The sequence below is a fragment of the Mastacembelus armatus genome, chromosome 11, assembly GCF_900324485.2.
Source record: "Mastacembelus armatus chromosome 11, fMasArm1.2, whole genome shotgun sequence".
NCBI lineage: Eukaryota > Metazoa > Chordata > Actinopteri > Synbranchiformes > Mastacembelidae > Mastacembelus > Mastacembelus armatus.
In genome coordinates, this window is record NC_046643.1 from 12,981,991 (window position 1) to 13,002,058 (window position 20,068).

Below are 20,068 nucleotides of genomic sequence, written 5' to 3' on the forward strand. Positions count from 1 at the left end.
TGCAGGTGAGGAGCCAAGTGTGATATATTTGTGTGTGTGTGTGTGTGTGTGTGTGTGTGTGTGTGTGTGTGTGTGTGTGTGTGTGTGTGTGTGTGTGTGTGTGTGTGCGTGTACCTGCAATAAGCTACAGCAGCAGGGAAGGCCATGTGTGCAGCTTACCTGCTTTTCACTGTTGCATAATCTCACCCCTTCACCTTAAGACATTTGCTCCTCCTCTCCTATCTCTTATCTTTAATTTCTCCTTCACACCTGTGGCTGTCGTTCTTCTCCATCTCTCCCTTCTTTCTCTAACCTCTTCACACTTTAGAAACTCTCCCAAATATCACCACTAAATTAGTTTTTGTTTTTTTTTTCACCTCCACTCCTTGTCCTTCCTTAAATTCAATCCAATTCAGATACACTTATTTCTGGTGAGACTGTATCAGCCTCTCTCCCTCTCTATCTATTGTAGCCAAAAGTCATTTAAGCTTTTCATTAAGCCAGTTGTGATCTCCAGCCAAGCTCCAGTTCCATCTGCTGCCCTGACCAACAGCAGGTGGCCTTTTAGCAAAGTGCTGACTCACGTGGTAGACGCAGCATTTATATTTCTGCTTCATTACACAGCAATTTGAATCTTGTCGTCAGTGCTCTTTCTTTCCTGATCAATAAACAAACATAGACCACTGCTCCATGTCACATCTGGAGGTTGAAAGGGATATTTTCATCATAAGGGATATCAATCACATATTACTTCAGAGGTTTGCTATTCAAAGCCCATTTTCAGTACCTCCCATCATAAAAAAACACTTTCCTCTGACTTTGTTGTGTCATGGTCTCATATCTTTAGGTGGTTTGGGACCATAGTTGTCACCGTATAGCACAGAGGAGACAGTGAAGGTAATAGTCCTTTAGTGAACTCTGGCTGTCTGTAAGAGACTGCTGACGTGAGTCCACAGGCCTATCCTGACTCAGCCTTTGGGCACCACAGAGCTCTTCGAAGTCAAGACTTTGCCTCCTCTGAGCAGATAAAAATAAAACTCCAAAACAATGTAGACAGCATAGCTGGTCATTTATAAACAGTGTTCTTAAATGTCATGTCTGTGTTCTTGTACTTTCTGGCAGCAGTAAATCGCAGTCTCTGCAATGTACTGTCACAAACAGAGACAAAATAATACAAGTGGCACAAAAAAAATTAGAAGTAATGCAGGCAGTTACTGTTACAGTGTTGATAAAGGTTTTCAAATTATTTATGTAACTCAAAATAGTCATGTTGCATTTTCAAACATCCTGCATTTACAGTGTTACTTGAACAGAAGTAGAGACGCATTTCTAAGCATCAAACTGTACTTAAAATATCAAAAGTAAAAGTTCTCATAATGTAGATGTCCCCGATCTTGGTTATTATAATACAGGATCATAAAAAAATGATGTACTGGCAGTCTTCAAATCAGTTCATGTCTAGGATCCTAATATTAAAATATGGACCCACTGAAGAATACTGTTGAAATCTAATTGTTGAAGTCTAATGAGTGCTTCAGTTTTGTGCTTGTCAGAAAAGTCCAGGTCTACTGAGATTGCAATAGAAAATATGGTAGTTTTGCATGTATACATTAAGCCTGTGTATATGTGACTCTTGTGTTCAGCGATTGCAGCTATGTTTATGTAAATTGTTGCTCACTCTTATGAAAAGTTTTGTCCTTCTAATGTCCATCTCTTTCAGCATGAATCATGTGGCAACCCACCTTACTGAACCTGTTTATCAGTGGGACATTGTTCAGATGGATAAAAGGTTAGATTATGTGATAAATATAAGATGTCTTTAGTGACTTGGGCTTTCTTGGAGAAATAACACACACATACACAGAGTTGACACATGTGTCTATGGGCTCTGAAGAAGCTACACATGCAATAGCATGATCTGGTTGGGAATAAATTTACCTGCTGGGTAATCCAGTCAGACTGAGCATTAGTCTGCTGCTCATGACGCACAGAGCTGTGCAGGTCATCTCAGTAGACCTGGACTTTTCTGACTACTGGAAGATCACCTGTTCATCTGTGGTGACAGCAGTTCCCTGCTTTGCCTTCTGAAACCAGTAACATGTGCAGCACAAAGTGTCAACACTCATATAAAGGATCACATCACATACTGAAGTTTGCCCCAGAGTCAAAAGACAAAACTGAAATCATCCATCCATTTTCTATACCCGCTTATTCCTTAACCAGGGTCACGGGGATCTGCTGGAGCCTATCCCAGCTTTTTTTCGGGTGGAAGGCAGGGGTCCACCCTGGACAGGTCAAAACTGAAATCAGAAAATTAGAAAAGTAAAGTTGTTGAGCAGTGAACAGAGATGTTGTCATACACACAACATGAGTAATGTGCACCACCCTGCATGCAAATTTCAGTGTTTTTGTCCTCATTAATAATCCTCAGTGAGGGAATTGCTGCCAGGGCACTTAGCTCACCTTGAAATTTTTGGCCACACTTCTCAGTGAGTTCACAGCAGCACAAGGTTACCTCTCTGTGGTTAGGTAACGGATAATCATCAAGAAGAGGTTGCTGGACCTCTACCGTGCAGCTCAGTGGTTCCCGCATCCAAGACCAGCTACTTAGCCTTGTCTCTAAAGCCGCTGTTACCTAATGACAGAGCCCGTGTAGAGCCATGGGCCGGCTGATTTAGAAGGTGGTTCTGTAGTTCAAAGCCTCTTGGCATTTCAGCTGTGGTGGACTAGGCCTTACTGGTGTGTGTGTGTGAGTGTATGTGAATGCAGAACTGCTCTTCAGTGGACAGCCCGTTAGATCAATGTTATGCAAACCTATTAGTCAGAGGTTGCAGTGCTCGTTCCACAGTACTCAGAGATTCTCCCCAGGGTCAAACTCACTGATGAGCTCCCACTTCTATTGAGAGTGAATAACACTGTTTACTTTTAAAGGCCACAAACTGTTTAATGTCAGTCAATACTACAATGACCCTAAATTACTATCCTTGATGCTGCATGGGCCAGATACTGGTACACTTTGTCACCACTGCAAGAATCAAGCTGGAATAATCTTACAGGTTAATACACCAACTGTGAACCATAATGTCTATGCTTCCAGCCTGGTCAGGAAGTTTTATTGCATTTTACCTCCTGAGTTTCTCTGCTGCCCAAAGTATAAATTTATAAAATGTCTCGAAATGCTTTCTGTACTCATACCCAACTGCTGCAACTCTTCTACTAATGCATGCATGCATTTTAGTTTTCTAAGTGTATAGCAACGTCTGAAGATAATTTATTACTAAATTTGAGTGACGATTGGTTCTGAATGCAACCCAGCTGAAATATATTTATCTTATTGGTATTTTATGATGCTGGGATACTATTTGGGCTTTTGGTTTTGACTTTGACACAAAGTGCAACGTTACATTTCACCTAAAAAAAATCAAAGATGGTGCATCTTTATCCATGTGTCATCATCAAACATTTAAGGGCTTTTATATTTTCTTCTGCAGTCTGTCGGTTTGGTCTAGAGATTGCTGAGTCAACAGGAGGGACAGCTTCTCAGTGTTCTTTATAAGGCCATTAAGAAAATGCTCCCTGGATCACTGGCTGAATAAGCCATGTGGCTTTGACTTCATCTAATCATCTTAGGCAAAGCACTGCACCCAATGTGCCTGCATGGGGACACCTGTACTGGACAACTACATCGACATAATCTTTTGCATCATAATCATGCAATGTTCAGAAAGAAATAAGCTTATGTTCTCATTCCAGCAGAACATATGAATTAAAGCATGTAATGCAAAGGAATGCAAAGCAAGTAGTGTGACTATTTTAAATAAAGAATTTAAAATCTTTTACTGTTCATCATTTAAATCCCTGGAAAGATCTAGGCTGCAAATGCACTTCATTAGGGAAAACAGCAAGATAGATAAAACACACATAAAGCATGCAAAACTATGGTTAGAAAATGCATTTGCATGAAAATACATTTACATTAAATGCTTTATTAAGGAAAAGAAATAAGCGGGTGTAAGTGGACACAGCTACAACAGCAAATAAATGTTTTTCTTCTGGTTTTGAATTTTTTGAAATGCTGGATTTTTGTTTGTTTCTGTCTAATAAGCAGCATATGTTACAACCTCTAATCCCCTAAATTCACATCACCAGAAATAGCCTATATACAAAATAAACTCTTATCTTCTGAAGAAGACTGTTAAGATCACATAAAAGCTAGAAAAAGCTTTTGGCAAATACAAAATAGGCTATTATATAAATAAGCATTTCATAATTATATTGATCCCAAAGGAGGGAAGCTAATAAAGAAATATAAAATAACAGTATAAACTAAATAGACAACAAAAAACCTCATTATTCATATTGTACTGTAGGTATTCTGATAATGGCCATGCCAGTACAACAATAAAGTATGTAAAACTTAGTAGTACACACATCAGTGCCTTTGCACGTATTTATTATTTGGTTTCTTGTCGATATTATGTCCTTTTGGTGGATTTATTTGCTAGAAAACCACAACTCTGATCATTTTTAAATACTAATCGCCATCCAGGTGGAGGGTTCTTGTTGCTAGGACAACGCGGCTTCCCATTGGCCGCCGCTTCACCACGTGACAAGCAATGTTGACGTCAGGGAGAGCGTCTGCAGGGCTAAGCTGAGTGTGTGCAGCGGCGCAGGGAAAAGCCTGGTGGAGTTTGGTCTGCGAGCAGCCGGGGACCTCCTGCTCTTGTGTGTGCTTCCTACAACCTGTTGTGGCTTGTCTCTGAAACTTTTCACCCTTCTCGAGGTAATGGACTATTAAAGAGACTTTCAACAGGCTCTCCACACAAACTCAAAAGCGAGGTAAGTTGTCGCTAATGTGTTTGTCCCTCCCTCGCTCACAGTTTGTCTGCTTCCTGTTAGTTTTTTTTTTTTTTTTTTTTTTTTTTTTTTTTTTTAAATGTGCTTGCAGCTCAGGTGAGATGAGTTTACAGGTTGAAGAATTTACCTTACAGCTACAAACTCTTTCCCATGTGGTATTAATATCAGAAATGACAGTGTTAACTCATTTTCTTCTAACTTTGCAGTGTAGCAGCATTGCAGGGTGCTAGCAGCGGATAAAGCTTCACCTTCGTTACATCTAATCGGATGAAGATGCAGCTTCTTGTCCTAAATGAAACCTCAGAGCAGCTGGAGATGTGTTGGGAGCTGAGTGGGGCAGGGTATCTCATTTCAGTAAAAACACATCAGTCAGTCAGTGGATTAAAGCAGGCGGTAGCTTTATTGGACTGGATGTGCTGTGCGTTGACAAGTGAACTGAAATATTTATATATATATATATATATATATATATTCCTGTGAATGAATGCATTTGTACACTCAGTAATAGTGTGATAAACTTGGAAAATCTAGTGCTTGATGTCGTATAAAACAATTCTCCAAGTCTGGACATCAGATCAGTGCTGAAAATATTTAGTTGATCGGTCAGAAAATAAATCAGTAACAGCTTTGATCGTCTGTTAATTGTTGAGGTCCTGTTATGAAGGAAAAGTCATTCATTCTGACATGACATTCTGTTTAATCGATTACTCTTTAAAGTGTCAGGAAAAGCTTTAAAAATAATTCATTTAATTATCCCTGAGCACATGATGAGGTGTTTTTATTTTCCGACCACTAATCCTAAATCTAAAGGCATTCAGGTTACATACAATATTCAGTGAGTAGTGCAGAAATTATCGTTTGTCGTTATCAGGTAATATGCATTCACTTGTTCCAGCTTCTCAAATGTGAGGATTTAATTAATCGGTAATGAAAGTAGTCAATGCTACATTAGTCAAAACTACACCGAACCTGACCCTGATTTCAGGTTTCCATCAGACATTGAAGCAGCTAAAGCTGGACTGAGGATTGATCTGACTGCAGGTGATATCATTTCTAATCAAAGTGGCGTGAACAATTATGTGGCCTCACTTTACGCCATGGGAGTGTACTTTACTTTACTTGGCTGGTGGCTTGTGGTAATTAAAGGTGATTAGTTTTGTTTGATGTGGGATTCAGACAGAAGCTGGTCATAGTTGAATATTATTTATTGAAGAAGGGATGATCGGAGGGCGAAGGCATGAAAAGACATGTGGAAACAGAAATAAATGTTATGACACTAGAAGCTGAAGTTCACTGCTCCAGATGAAAAGTTTAGGTACAGGAAGTGAGAGGGAACAGGTTCACTTGAACAGAGAAAATAGAGGAAAGTACTGCAGACTCTGAAATGACATCTAGTTTTGCTATCTTTGAAGCTCTGTGGCTTCCACATGTTTGATATGTTCTTAGGAAATTCACGAATTTCAAAATAAAAATAAAAAATGTTGCCCAGCTCCTCCTCTCACCTCAGTTAAACAGTACAACATAGCAAGAAAACATAAAGACCTGTGGAAGCCACAGTCAGTAATAGACTCCTTGGTGTCAAAACATTTCCCTCCCTCCAAACATTTCAAGATGTTAAATTAGAACATATGTTCTGTTTTCATTGGTGTGGATGTCTTGTGGGTTTGTTTTGGGTCAGGCTGCCTGCAGTGGCTGCATGCTCTGTAGTTAAGCTCGTCTGGGCAGCACGTTTGAATTGAATTAGATCTTTTAGAGGTAGCAGACGTGGAGAGTTATTGGGAGAAAGCAAAGATGAGTAGAAGATTAAACTAAGTAGAAAGGCATAAGAGAGAACTTAAAAGGCTGAGCTAAAGAACGTGACCGAAGTTAAAAACAGATGCTGGCCTGACACACAGATAATATTTTAGTCTCTCAGATGCTTTTTCAGTATATACTTCTGGCAGGGAGGGCTAGGATTGTTTATTCTTTAGATGGATTGACATTTTCATCTGTGCAGCCTTTGTCTTTACAACAGGCTGTTCCACAGAGGCACATTTAGATATTCAGTGCAAAGTAAACAGCACTCTCCACGTGCAGTTGCTGGCAATTTGCTGCGAATGTTTGTGTGTTTGTCCAATCCACAGTCTGTTTTGTAGCTCTGTCTGCCTTCGTGCAGTTGTCAGTGACAGTTTTTTATCTTGTTCTCGTTTGCTCCCTCATAATGGCTTCTCTGTCATGGTTGTGGTTTTCTGCAGCGCCTTGACGCACAAAGCTCTCCGGCTGACAAAGGGGGGCTCATGTGTGCTGCATTATGATGAAGTTGCTGCCTCAGGTTTTCAAAGGCAAGATGGACAAGATTTTGAGCAACATTTGGAGATGGAAAGAAATGATTTAAGACATTATCAAACAAACAGTTTTAAAGCATGTTTTCAGCCTTTGATCTGTTGCAGATCATATCTAAAGACTTTAGATATAAAATAAGTAAAATTTAAGTGGAAGTTTGGCCTTGGTTTGATCTGAAACTGTCTTGTGTTTACAATCATTTGGAACAAGTTGCAAAACTGCATTAGATTGGCAATTGATCATTTTTGTCATAGATTAGTCTATTGATTATTTTGTCTATTCATTGTTTAATTGAAATGCAAAACAATTGTAAAAAACAAAATGCCTAAGGTGAGTTCTTCAGGTTGCTTGCTTCATCCAACCAACTGTCCAAAAATATATGAGAAAAAAATCTGTATATTTTCACATGTGAGAAGCTGGAATAAGAGTTTGCGATATGCATATGGTGTGTCCTGCCTGTCATCTAGCTTCAGATTTTGGCTTCAGCAGCCACGTGGCCCTGGATGTTCCAGGATAAGCAGTATATAATAGGTGGATTAAAATTCTTTTTTTTTTTTTTTGCAGATTTACTAATCGATTAGTTGGCTCATTGTTTTACTTCTAACCTGGTTAATGTATGTCTCACAATTCTGACAAAAAGCAAACATGTAATCTGTTTTGGTCTTAAGGGAATCATGAGCAGTTGTTGAGCAAGCTGTTTAACGCTTGTAATTAGACATAATTTTTACTGACGTTTGGAAGCTTTTGACCTGTGGTTGTACCTTGCTGTAATCTGTTCATCTGCTTCATAGTTTTCACAGGAACAGAAGAAAATCTACTGCTGAAGACGTTAGTTTACTCAGACTGTGGTACAGGTTGAACCAACAGTGGGCCAGCTGTGACCTTAAGCTAAATAGCAGTAGAGATAGAGTTGCAGTCAGAAATTTAAGAAGCCACTAAAGCATGCTAAACTGAACAGGGCTTAATCATAATACTTGTAACATGAACATGGGCGCTCCCAAAGCTATGTCACGCTTCAGCAGAGTTTGATGGTTGTTTTGATCAGAAGATTTGAGGAGTTATAACAGCAGTATGTGGTATGATGAGGAGGTCATCTGTTTTAATTTATTTTCTCTTTCTATGGATCTGTCTATATATTTTTACAGAATTATTTTACATCAACTAGTTTTGCCAGTACAGTAACTGGTCGGACTTGACTTTGGTGCACAGTTGTTCATTGTCGACTTAGTGTTTAGTTGCTTGCGTGCGGCATTAGAGTGAGAGAGTGATCATGAATCGGGCGTCTTGGTTACGCAGTAGGAATTCATAGAAAGTTTGCTACCAGTTTTTGTCCAGTGTTGTACTTAACTGCACTGGAATGACAATGACAATGAAATTGGTTTAAGACAAAACGGGTGTGTAATAAGTTTGAAGTAACATTGCAGGTGTGCCAGCTGCAGAGTGGCTCCATCCCTTCAAAAAATCTGGTGCAGTAACACCAGAAAAATAAGACATTATCCGGAGTCACAGTTCTGATGTCATCTCACATTGTTGTTTGTAAACAGCTATATCCACCTGCAATAAAATGTCTTCACCCTATCCGATAACACAGTGATGCATTTATATAGTTTAGGATAATGTGTTTTTTCTGATATGAAAGTAAATTCACACTGATGTGCGATAGCTCTGGTTTGAACAAAATGGTTTAGTGTTGACGAATAAATATATGAGAGCGAACTAGACTGAATAATGACACACAAACTGCAAATATATCTACAGGAAATGTGTGAATCTATGGTTTAATCTTGAGCTCAGCTTACTTACAAGTGATGCTCTTGCATTCGTAGAACACAGAAAACAGTTTTTAACAGGTTACATAGCGACAGATGTTTTGGTTCAAGGTGCTTGCCATGCTGCTGTGAACCTGTTGTTGGACTGTGCAAATCAAACCTACACCTCTAAAGAAAAGGTGTGTTTGCACAGTTGCAGTCTTAAAAATCAATGTGTGTGTGATGTAGCCTGAATTTAAAATCACATTCAACTTTGACTTGATCTTGGGTTGTATAAATTTGTCCCTGGCTGAGCCTGTGTAATACGAGATGTTGTTTTTAGAATTAGTCAAAGCTGAGTTGAAACGTATGTATTTATTTGTGACCTGGAGGTGAACAGGCAGGTAAACTCACTGCGGCTCAGACTCTGTCAGGCACTCTGACTCTCTGTCGGCCTCCAGCCAGCTCTCTTTTTGCATTCTTTGTTGTTGGATTATCTGTTGGACTCTTGGGTTAAGATTTACCTGCAGAATATAAATGGCGACTTCTGCCTGTTACGTAAGTGAGCGACAAGATGTTCTGAGATGAATGTCGTTGTAGACGGTTTTATTTAACTGTTCAGTCTTCATGGTTTGTTTCAGTTCTGTTTAAGTCCAAAAGTACCGGCTGTAAGCTAGTGTTCGATTCATGCTTGATTCATATCAAAAGTGGTAATCTAGTAAATTGAATACTCCATCAAAATAATAATAATAAAAAAACTAGAAATCAACCTCATTACTTTTTGAGTACTGACTGATATGTCTGTAACGTTGAGTACTGACATATACTTGGCCAGATTCTTGTTTACTTGCAACCACTCACTTTTGTAAAATAAGTGATCAATTTTTGATTACACGGCCTTCATGATGAGCCACAATCCAAGTTTTTAATTTCATTTCTTGTTTAATCGAACCAGCAGTCCAAAACCAAAGGTTTTCAGTTTACCAACACGCAATATTAAACCAGCAAGTATTCTGATTTTTGAAGGTGAAACAAGTGAATACATAATCACTTTATTTGCTAACAGTGTTTCATTGGAAATTAGAGCTGAAATGTTTAGTTGGCAAACATAATAGAAACAATTTAAAGGAAAACTGCTAAACAGTCCCTTGTGTAAACCTTTAAATTGCTTCTTGTTGGTTGGACAAAACAGGACTGGGAACTTTTTATTTTCTGGCATGCTATAGACTATGGAATTTATCAAGGTAATTTAATCTACTCAAGGATGAAAATAATTGATCTGTCCAGGGTGTACCACACCTCTCACCCAATATCAGCTAGGATTGGCATTCTGAGACTATGGATTGGACTAAAGAGTATAAACAATGGATGGATAGATGGGGGAAAAAAACATGTTCAGTCACCCAAACCAAGGTATCAAAAGTTATTGTGTATGAAAAGTTATTGTTTATGTGTTTCAGTATGAAAAGTTTCAAAATCTACAGATCTAAATGCATTTTTCTTAGACTGGATAGCGTCTATGCTTTGTGAAAATGAAAGCAATACCTTATGTATTGCTTTCAGTAGTTGCTGGATAAGAAGATATTTGCCCCCAGAATCATGTCTCCAACCTGCAGTTGGCATCATTAGTGATAATGTGCTGATATTGTTTTTAGCTGAATACCAGGATTGTTCTATGGGACTGTAAACTCCGGCGTTAAATCCGTCTCAAAGCCCTGCAGCTTGGTCCCGTCTGCAGCTCAAGGTCTCAAACACTGAACACTAAATGTCCACGATGATCATGTGTGTACCGTGAGTGTTAATAGAAACTGCAAATGACAGCCTGTTTGCTGGTTAGTGCCAGAGCAGGCTGAGGTCACCACGTGTTAAGCTCTGGTAAACTGGTGCCAGGTATGCACTGCTGTGACTCGATGAGATGGTCGAAGTAGAAACCTGGCTCTTCCACGTGACTGGTCCGCTTGTCAAAATGTTGGTTATGTAAAGGTGACATCACAGGTCTGCCAACAGCAGCTGGTAAGAGCCTTAACAGGTAATTGTAGGCAATGATCTTGGACAGCCAGCCAGTTCTCAGATTGACTGTTTCAAGGGATGTCCAGTGGCAGTCTGAGCTCCCTTCCCATCGTTTCTTCACACAGACTTTCTGAATAATTGAAACACACAAAGGGGGAATATAACACTTCAGTGGAACCACTCCTGATTAGCATTTATAAGCAGTTGATTCATAAATGTTTAATATATGCCCTGTAATGCACTATAAAGAAAATTTAAACAGATATAAAAATCTAAGTGGAGCAGTGTAGACAACTTCTTACATTAGTGTATTATAAAATGCTTATTGAACGTTTCAGGGATTAAAAATGTTAAATAATGGAGGTTCAAGAAAAGCATTATCAAGTGAAATATGGGACTATGAGGACTTGTGCTCTGATAGGCCTTCAGCTACTGAAAAAAGTTGTCAACAATGAAAAACCTGCAGGTTTGTGGACTGTAGAAGGAAACGAAGGAGAACATGGAAATGCCACACTGATAAATTGTTAAAAAAAAATGTCCAGAGAAAAGACAAATATCTTATTACACAATAGAACCAGCAATCTCGTTATTGATGAATCCATCCATTTCTTTTTTGATGAGTAATTTTACATACAGAATATAGTGACACTTATTACCAGTGAGGATTCGATGCTTCACTCTGTTTACATTTATTATAAATTATGTATGTCACTCTTGGAAATGTCAGATATCTGATTAAGCACATCCTGTAACTCAAGTTTTATTGTTGTTGTTGTAAAGCCATTAAGACCAACACTAATTAACCTTCTCTCTCATTTAGAGTAATGGAGAGAGAAACATTTTAGTTGGCTCTGTTCCTGCACGTTATTGTGTAAACAGTCTGGCTGGAAAGAGTCTGTGTGATTAGAACTGCAGCTAAAAGCAAACAATTTAACAGTCTGATAGTCCTCACAAAAGCTGTTATGAACTGCTATTGTGAGTCAAACACAATATGTAGAGTAATGTGTTTTTTTTTTGTTTGTTTGTTTTTTGCATCTCGTTTCCACAAACAAGCATGTTTGTACGGTCAGTTGTCATGACAACATGGCCAAAATATTCATGGCAACTCTTCACAATCCATTACATAATTAGAATGCAGATTGCACAGTATGTGACAGTCCTGGTTACTGCATTAGATTTCATGAATGAAATCAATGACTGGTTGATTAGCTGAATCAGTGTGTGTATCCAGGGTGAAATGACTAATTGAGCTTTGAGTACTGACATACTACATTTATCAAAGTGAACCAGGCTTGTGGTGAGTTACAGAAAGTTTGCATCTACTGCAGCTCAGCATCATTTTAAGAGCCAAGGAAAGGTGAAAACAAACTGACAAGTCGTCTTTATCTCTGTAGCACCTACAGTTACACAGTGCTTCAGATGTGCACAGAAAATACGCCATCACAAAATCTAACAAGAATTTCAATTTCAATTGTTTGTAGTGTTGTAGCTAATACAGTAGAACTATTGGACTGTATATACATAAATATAAGCACTGATGGAATTTAATATCATTTGTTACCTTTGTGCTTTTCGTGCTACAAGAACTGAAAATGTCATGGAAAAGCCTATTAGACAAATATATGATGGGAATTACACGAGAATCACCAAACTTAATGTCAGTCAGAGATGTCAGTCAGCTTGCACATACACACATAATCCTGAGACAAAGTCTTAATGCTTTAGTGGTAAATTAACATACAAGTGTCACTTTATCTGAGTAGTATGTGCTACTCAGTGGATAAGTGGTGGTAAGTGGATTTATCAACATATTTAGCTTACAGCTTCTTAAACAATCCCTCCCTCTATTAATTATCAGGTCCAGACTGTTTGCTTCTCTCTAATTTAAATGCAGTCACACTCTGTCTCTTCACACTGGTTCCCTACTGTGTATCTGCTGATATGTTTTGTTCCTAGTGTGTAAACAGGTGTGTTAATCTGCTTCTTACACAGTTGCAGTGTTCACACTGACATTAAAGTCAACTATAGGTGACAGCAGGGAATGCATTAGAAGTGGCTGCCACATTGCTAGAGCTTGTTGTTTACTCTGAAATTAAAGGATTATAGCTGACTGTTTAAGGGACACACAAATGTGATAGCAAAATGGAGCCAGGGATGGTCCACGCAAAAAGGATTTAACAAAATTACAGAGAATTTAGCACAATATATGTGCACAGTTTTACCTGACGTGCCACATTTGCTACAATAAATAAAATGGCGTACAATAGTTTCATTTTATTACCGTCTTCTAGTGTATTTTAACTGGTTTGTGTTTCTAGTAAGCACACTTCATTAATGCTAATGCCATTCAATTATTAGCAAGTATAGAGCATAAAATCAGTGAAACATCCACTTTCCAATAAACATGGTGGGTGTTTTTTCAGTCAGCATTGATTAGTTAATGGATCAGCTGTGAGTGAACTAAAGAAGAAACAAATGGTATCAATAATAGATTTGTATAAAGTGTTATTTAGAAAGAAACATATACCTGAACTAATTTTGTAGATAATTGATCCTGAAGTGCATTATACAAGGTCTCATGGTAAATGTGGTTAAAAGTTCCCATAAGGTAATAATATTTTTGTTTGTTTCACCACATTTTGGGAACTTTTCACTTCAAATTTTACTCTTTAGCTAGAGAAGCCATAAACATTCACTGACAGTTGGCAGATCTTTATGTTCCCTTCTCACACAAGCTGCCTGTGCTGTAATTTGCTTTGGCCTGACCTGACATTGCTGATTTTATCTGCCATTATCCTTAGCTAAGCTTAGAACAGCGTCTCCTCTTGTCTTTAGCCTGGACAGGTCAGCAGCAACCTGCAGGTGCTAAGCACATTAGCTGCAGCTTTTTGATAACCTACGTCCTTTGCTGAATGTAAAGACACTTGTTCGTTTTCTGCAATGACTCATTTGTTGCAGAGGAAAGTGATTTTAGCTCCGTAGCTGCAACATTCAGCAATGTTTTATAGGATGCTTGGAAAGTGTAAAAATAGTTTTCATTTAAAGTGGAGCAGATTTTTCAGCACATTTTGTTTTAACTACTTCATCAAAACTCAAGCTAAGTCAAAAAAGCTACCTGAACTATTAATACAAAGGATGTGTGTGTGTGCAGGAAATGGAAGCTGCATCTGCAGTGTGAGGCTGTCACCTCTATGCATGGTGTACTGTATGAGGGTGTGGTTGTGCATCTGTGGTATCTCTGCAGCATGAAAACACTTGGTGGTCTCAGGTCACAGGTGCATGGGAGAGTGAACTTGACGGTGCACCTGCACAAGACTACATTCTCTTTTTATTCTTACTTTTCTTCTCTCAGGTGTACACACAGTGCTTCTATGGAGTGTTTGCATTTTATCATGAGACAGAAATGAAGAATGAAATTTCAGGTTAGATTAAAAGCCTGGAACCTTCTACTAAATTCTAACCATAAAACAGAAACAGAAGACAAAATAACAGAAAATTTTAAACTTAACTAATACACATGCATTACCTAGGTGGTATAGTGGGAACCCTGACTTCTGGGGACAAGGGGTTCATCTGTATCGATGGTGTTTTATGAACAGAAAAGGCATGTTAGGAAAACAAGTTATTTATGTGAGTAACAGAAACTGATACTTTTGGTGTGGAAGTGAATGCAACTATTTTACATGTTTAATGTGTTAAAGAAAGCTGCAGTTTTTGTTCTCATTGGACATCAGCTATCTTTCCTTCCTGTCATCCCTCCCCCCTTTGGTATCAATGAGGTTCAAGATTGTTTGTCTCTCACTTTCTTCCCCAGCAGTTGAAAGCACCGCTGCCCTCACACCAGCCACAGCCTCAACAGAAGCAACAACCATGGGCAAACAGAACAGCAAGCTCCGCCCCGACGTCATGCAGGACCTGATGGAAAACACAGACTTCACCGAGCACGAGATCACCGAGTGGTACAAGGGCTTCTTGCGGGATTGCCCCAGCGGTGCACTCACCATGGAGGAGTTCAAGAAGATCTATGCCAACTTTTTCCCTTATGGAGATGCCTCCAAGTTTGCTGAGCATGTCTTTCGCACATTTGACGCCAACGGAGATGGGACTATAGACTTCAGGGAGTTCATCATTGCCCTGAGTGTGACCTCACGTGGTCGACTGGACCAGAAGCTGAAGTGGGCGTTCAGTATGTACGATCTGGATGGTAATGGATACATTAGCAGGGCAGAGATGCTGGAGATTGTAACGGTGGGTATGCTGTGGTTGTCTTTGCTGGGTTTCACTTTGCTTTCTGCTATATTTATGTCCCATGGTCACACAGTTGTTTCAGTGGTTAAGACTTTCCGCTTCTCTGAGTTTGTATAGGCCCCCAGTCTTTTATTGTCATTGCATGTCATTACAGCATCCCCATGTCCCCTGGTTCTAAAACTCCTGCAGTAAAGCAAGTTTTTGCTCAATCATCCACACCAGCTGCTACATCATATATCCATCTGCTTCAATGCTCTGCACCATTTGGCTGCCCACAGCAGGAAATCCAGCCTCTGTGTAATTTTAGAAACCAGTAGTTCAGTCCTCAGATGTCTCTAAACAAGTTGGCTGTGGTGTGTATTTCTAGAAAGGAGCAGTCCTCCTCTGATCCTCAACTTTACATTCAGGAAGAGAAGCCCCCTCATCACGTCCTCAGCAGTTCCTGTGTTAATTTACAACTGCCTCACTCAGGCACCTCACCTAATTGGATGAGTGTTTCAGACTTCTGTCAGAGCGAAAAACACACATACACACACCACCCAGCAATCCCTTACATATGCTGTTACATCACACACCTTGGTGCTAAATTGAGCAGAGTGCCAAAGAATGTGTAATCCCATTCCCCAAGTCAGATTTCTTTATTTATAGTGTGTGCAAAATATCCATCAGTCCAATATAGAACTGCGTCATTGTTGATTCATCAAGCCATTACTCCTTAGATTCATTGATTTGTCTCTTTGGTTTGCAAAATGACAAAACATAGTAAAAGACATATGTGATATAACAGCTAAAAACCAAAAGATGATCACTTTCAGTAATATACAACAAAGAAATGCAGCAATTCATCGAGTTTACAAAACTCTAACCACCAAATGCTTTGTATTTTTGTTTGAACACCTAAATATTGTTTTATCATTAACAAGTGTTAATAATTGCATGATTATATTTGTGTGGTAGATGCAGTTGTACATGACTGTTTTGTGCGAAAGTACGTTTGCATCATATCATTTTTTTTATGCCTAAAATTCTCTTTATTTCTCTTAATGAGTGAAGTGTATCTCAGCCACACTGCAGTAATATTAATAAACACTAACTGTTGCTGTTGTCTGTATATCAGAAAGCCTAGACAGTGAAGCAGACATGATTGTCATATCTTGAGTCCATTTAAAAACCTGAACTGCCTTTTTTGGACTTTTATACTTCCTGTTTTTTTCTGCTGTCAAATCAAGCAGCAGAGCCAACATAAATGAAAGTAATCCTTTATCTTGCTTCCTCCCAGATAAGTTGATAGATATTTAACTGACATGATTTGGTTTTGTTTGTTTTTTTTGTAGCAGTTTAGCTGATGTGACATCTTTTGCTTCTGGCCGGAACAGCTCTATTGTTGAATCTGATCATTCGTTAGCGTTCATTATTTGTGGTGTCATAATTTTTTTTTTATCTGTAGTATCTATAATTTTATATGTTTACAAAGTTCTGACAGTTTTTACAAAGTGGCTAAACTCGCCAATAGAAGTGTTTTTATGGATACAGTTAGGTACATAAAAACTTTATTTAGCCATTTATTGTGAGAATCCACACTAATATTTCTCCATCTCTCTTTGCTGTGTCTTCAGGCCATTTACAAGATGGTTTCTTCTGTGATGAAGATGCCTGAGGATGAGTCAACACCCGAGAAACGCACAGATAAGATCTTCAGGCAGATGGACACAAATCGAGATGGTAAGAATTTCTTACTGTCTCTTCCTCTGCTGCAGTGTTTCCTGTTGAAACAGTATCTTCTTTAAAGCCTATAATAGAACATCGCTTAGTAAAATCTTTAGATACACAGACTGATACTGCTCTACAAAATCTTGTCTCAGCAGTATTGGGTCATTATAGTTATATTGGCTGCAAGACAGTGCCAACACAAGATGCACTTTAGCAGTTGGAAGGCAGATAAAACCAAACAGCCAGTCAGCACCTTTAAATAATTGAATTAGCAAAAAAAGTTACTACAAATAATATTCAAAAGACCTGTTAAAGGACCGTAACTTCAATGATGATGTTTACTTTTTAATTCAAATAATATTTGATAAGCATTGATGTTCTCCAATGAGTAAACAAGACGATTAACCAATAAACTCTGACTTTCGTTTCTCTCTTTCTGTGTCAGGTAAACTGTCTCTTGAAGAGTTTGTTGAGGGAGCGAAGAACGACCCTTCCATTGTCCGACTGCTTCAGTGTGATCCCAGCAGTGCTGGGCAGTAGAAAACTGGACTTTTCCCAATGCAGTTTTCATGAATTCAGCGAATTTTAAAAAAAGAATTTCTCCCGGCTGATCCACCTGAGATGGTTGACATCTGAGTTATAGAGGCACATGCACACACACACACACACACACACACACACACACACACACACACACACACACACACACACACACACACACACACACACACACACAAACAAACGGCATGCAGTTGCACTTCTTACAAATACCAAAGCCTGAGGCATCTTTTACATACTCACATGCACATAATGTACATGTGTCTCTATACCTGGTCAAAAACTACAGACAGCACAGGTCTCATGTAGGGTACAAATAGAACACCAAGGACAGAAATCCCTTCAAAGACTTGTCAACGAGTGAATCAAAGCTGTGCTGTCTCTGTCTGAGAGGGTGTCCAGCAGGATAATCTGATAAACAGATTCATGAGGTACGTTGAACAGAATGCAAGTTCACCGTTTCTTTTTATTTATTTTTTATTTTTGAAAGCATTATTCCTGATTTTAAGGGACTCATGCTCATATTTTTTTTTCCTGTGTAACTGACGCGAGGAGTGTGATTTTACAAAGTATTGCATTCTAACTTATATTAACACTGGATGAAATGAAGTATGTGAGTCTATGACTACAAGTGTCCACAACTCACGATATGGATATGTAAACAGGAAGTCTGGGAAATGTAGTTTTTAAACATAGAATAAGTCTTCTTTTTAATGTATGTTTTGGAGGAATGTTACATCAAAACCAAAACTGACTCAGATTTCTAAATGAAGGGCAACGTTTTGACTGCAGATTACAATCATCTGTTCTTTGAAAGTGACTTTGTATGCCAAGTTCTGTGTCCATACACAAATGCACACTTTAGAGACACACATTTACACATTACACATTCATTTTACTGGTGTACACATGAACTTGACATTGACATATAACCTGAGCTGTGATTATTTCTTCAACTATTGTTAAACAAGTGTGTAAGCAAAAAGCTAAATGTTATATAAATATCTAGTGTGTAGTATATTCTTTTATTCTGTGATTACATTGTGGCGATTTGCTGCAATGAATGAGATTCACTTTGAAAATGTTGACATATAAATTATTGGAATGTGATCATAAACATTTATTTACTTCTATTTGAGGAATATGATATGAAAAAGATGTACAGTATACTCACTCATATTTATGATAGAAAGGTTAAAAAAGGAGAGGACCACACATATTGCTATGCATTTAGCTTTAAACAGGATCTGCTACATTTAGTCTGTGTAGCTTCTTTTTCCCTTTTGACAGAGAAAATAGCTACAGTGCTCACGGTTTGATCCTGAACCCCACGTACATGTTCATATTTCCCAGGAAGACCGAAAATGTTGCCAGTTCTTCATATATGTGCGTGAACGCTGTTTAAAGTCAGTCATGTTTGCAAATGTCGTGTTTTTGTGAAAACGTGACATCTCATCCCATGACTGTGCACTTGTTTTCTTTTCTGCATCACATTTCAAATGCAGTACACCTGTAATTGTAAGATGGCCTGGCTACTACTGTGATGGTGATGACAGGATTTTTACTATGACACAATAACAGATAACAAAGCACTGGCATTGGTAGTGAGAAACAGCAGTAGCCACCAAAATTCACCGCTTTTCCAGGATTTACTGATGAGTCTTGTTTAAATTATACCTGCAACCCCCCACTGTTCTAAAAAAAAAAACTGCATGAGATACAGGTGTTTTCGTAAGTGGAAGACGGATGACTTTGGGGGAAAATAAGTTGTGACGAGTTTTCTAGGCTTCGCACGTTTGAAGTCGATGATCATGATGTAAAGTTCCACATTTCATTTGAGTAGCATGTTGTGGTCAAGTGCCAAATCTAGATGAAAACTGAAAAGAAAAAAAACACAGTATTGTATCCACTGACACTGTACAGTTGTTACCTGTCGAACAAAAACAGCAAAAAAAGAAACTTTGTCACTGTATCATTTTGTAGATTTTATATTGTTAACTTGCATTATGTGTTCTGTGTAGGATGTCCATTTTGTTATTCAAATAAAGACAAAATGGGAAAATTACTTTTATTATTATTAGTAGTATTATTGTAAGCATGGTGTAGCATCTAATGGCTATAATTAGAGACATTAGCTGCATAGCTCTTTGATATTCATTGCTGCTTGGGTTCACCACTTTTGTTCAGGCTAAAATACCTATTTTTATCATGCCATGTTGCCATGCCAACATTAATAGTCCCCAGAGAGTTAATTGTATTGATGTTGATGATCTCCTGACTTTTCCTTTTTCCTTTATCAATCAATCAATCGTTATTTATAGGGCACTTTTTGTACATTAAGTGCTTTACAGATCAAAAACAATACCAGCAATGGCCCTCCCACCCACACGCACGCACACACACACCCATTGGGGTCATGTATCAAAAAAAAGTCGATAAGAAAAGTAAAAAGTAAGCAAAGAAAAGCAAAAGTAAGTAATAAGGCTGGTATCAGCACAAAACAATTTAGTGCCTCTATGCTATTGATTATGATGATTGATTGATTGATTGATTGATTGATTGATGGTTTGGAGTGAAATGTCTAGACAACTGTTGGATGGACTAATAATGTAATAACTTTATTTTCCATCTAGTGT

General features: G+C 38.4%; 1 protein-coding gene across 3 annotated transcripts; it reads left to right on the forward strand.

Moving 5' to 3' along the window:
• Window positions 1–4,609: 4,609 nt before the first annotated feature.
• On the forward strand, window positions 4,610–19,497 carry ncaldb (neurocalcin delta b). Of its 3 annotated transcripts, XM_026299691.1 has the most exons (5): window positions 4,610–4,818; window positions 5,043–5,254; window positions 14,734–15,164; window positions 16,781–16,886; window positions 17,320–19,497. In XM_026299691.1, exons 2-5 carry the CDS (start codon window positions 5,104–5,106, stop codon window positions 17,412–17,414), a joined length of 783 nt encoding a protein of 260 aa, XP_026155476.1. In that variant the 5' UTR covers window positions 4,610–4,818; window positions 5,043–5,103; the 3' UTR covers window positions 17,415–19,497. The 3 variants fall into 3 exon arrangements, with proteins under 3 accessions (XP_026155476.1, XP_026155477.1, XP_026155478.1); XM_026299692.1 differs by lacking the exon at window positions 5,043–5,254 and having other exon boundaries at window positions 14,731–15,164; XM_026299693.1 differs by lacking the exon at window positions 5,043–5,254.
• The last annotated feature ends 571 nt before the right edge of the window (window positions 19,498–20,068 follow it).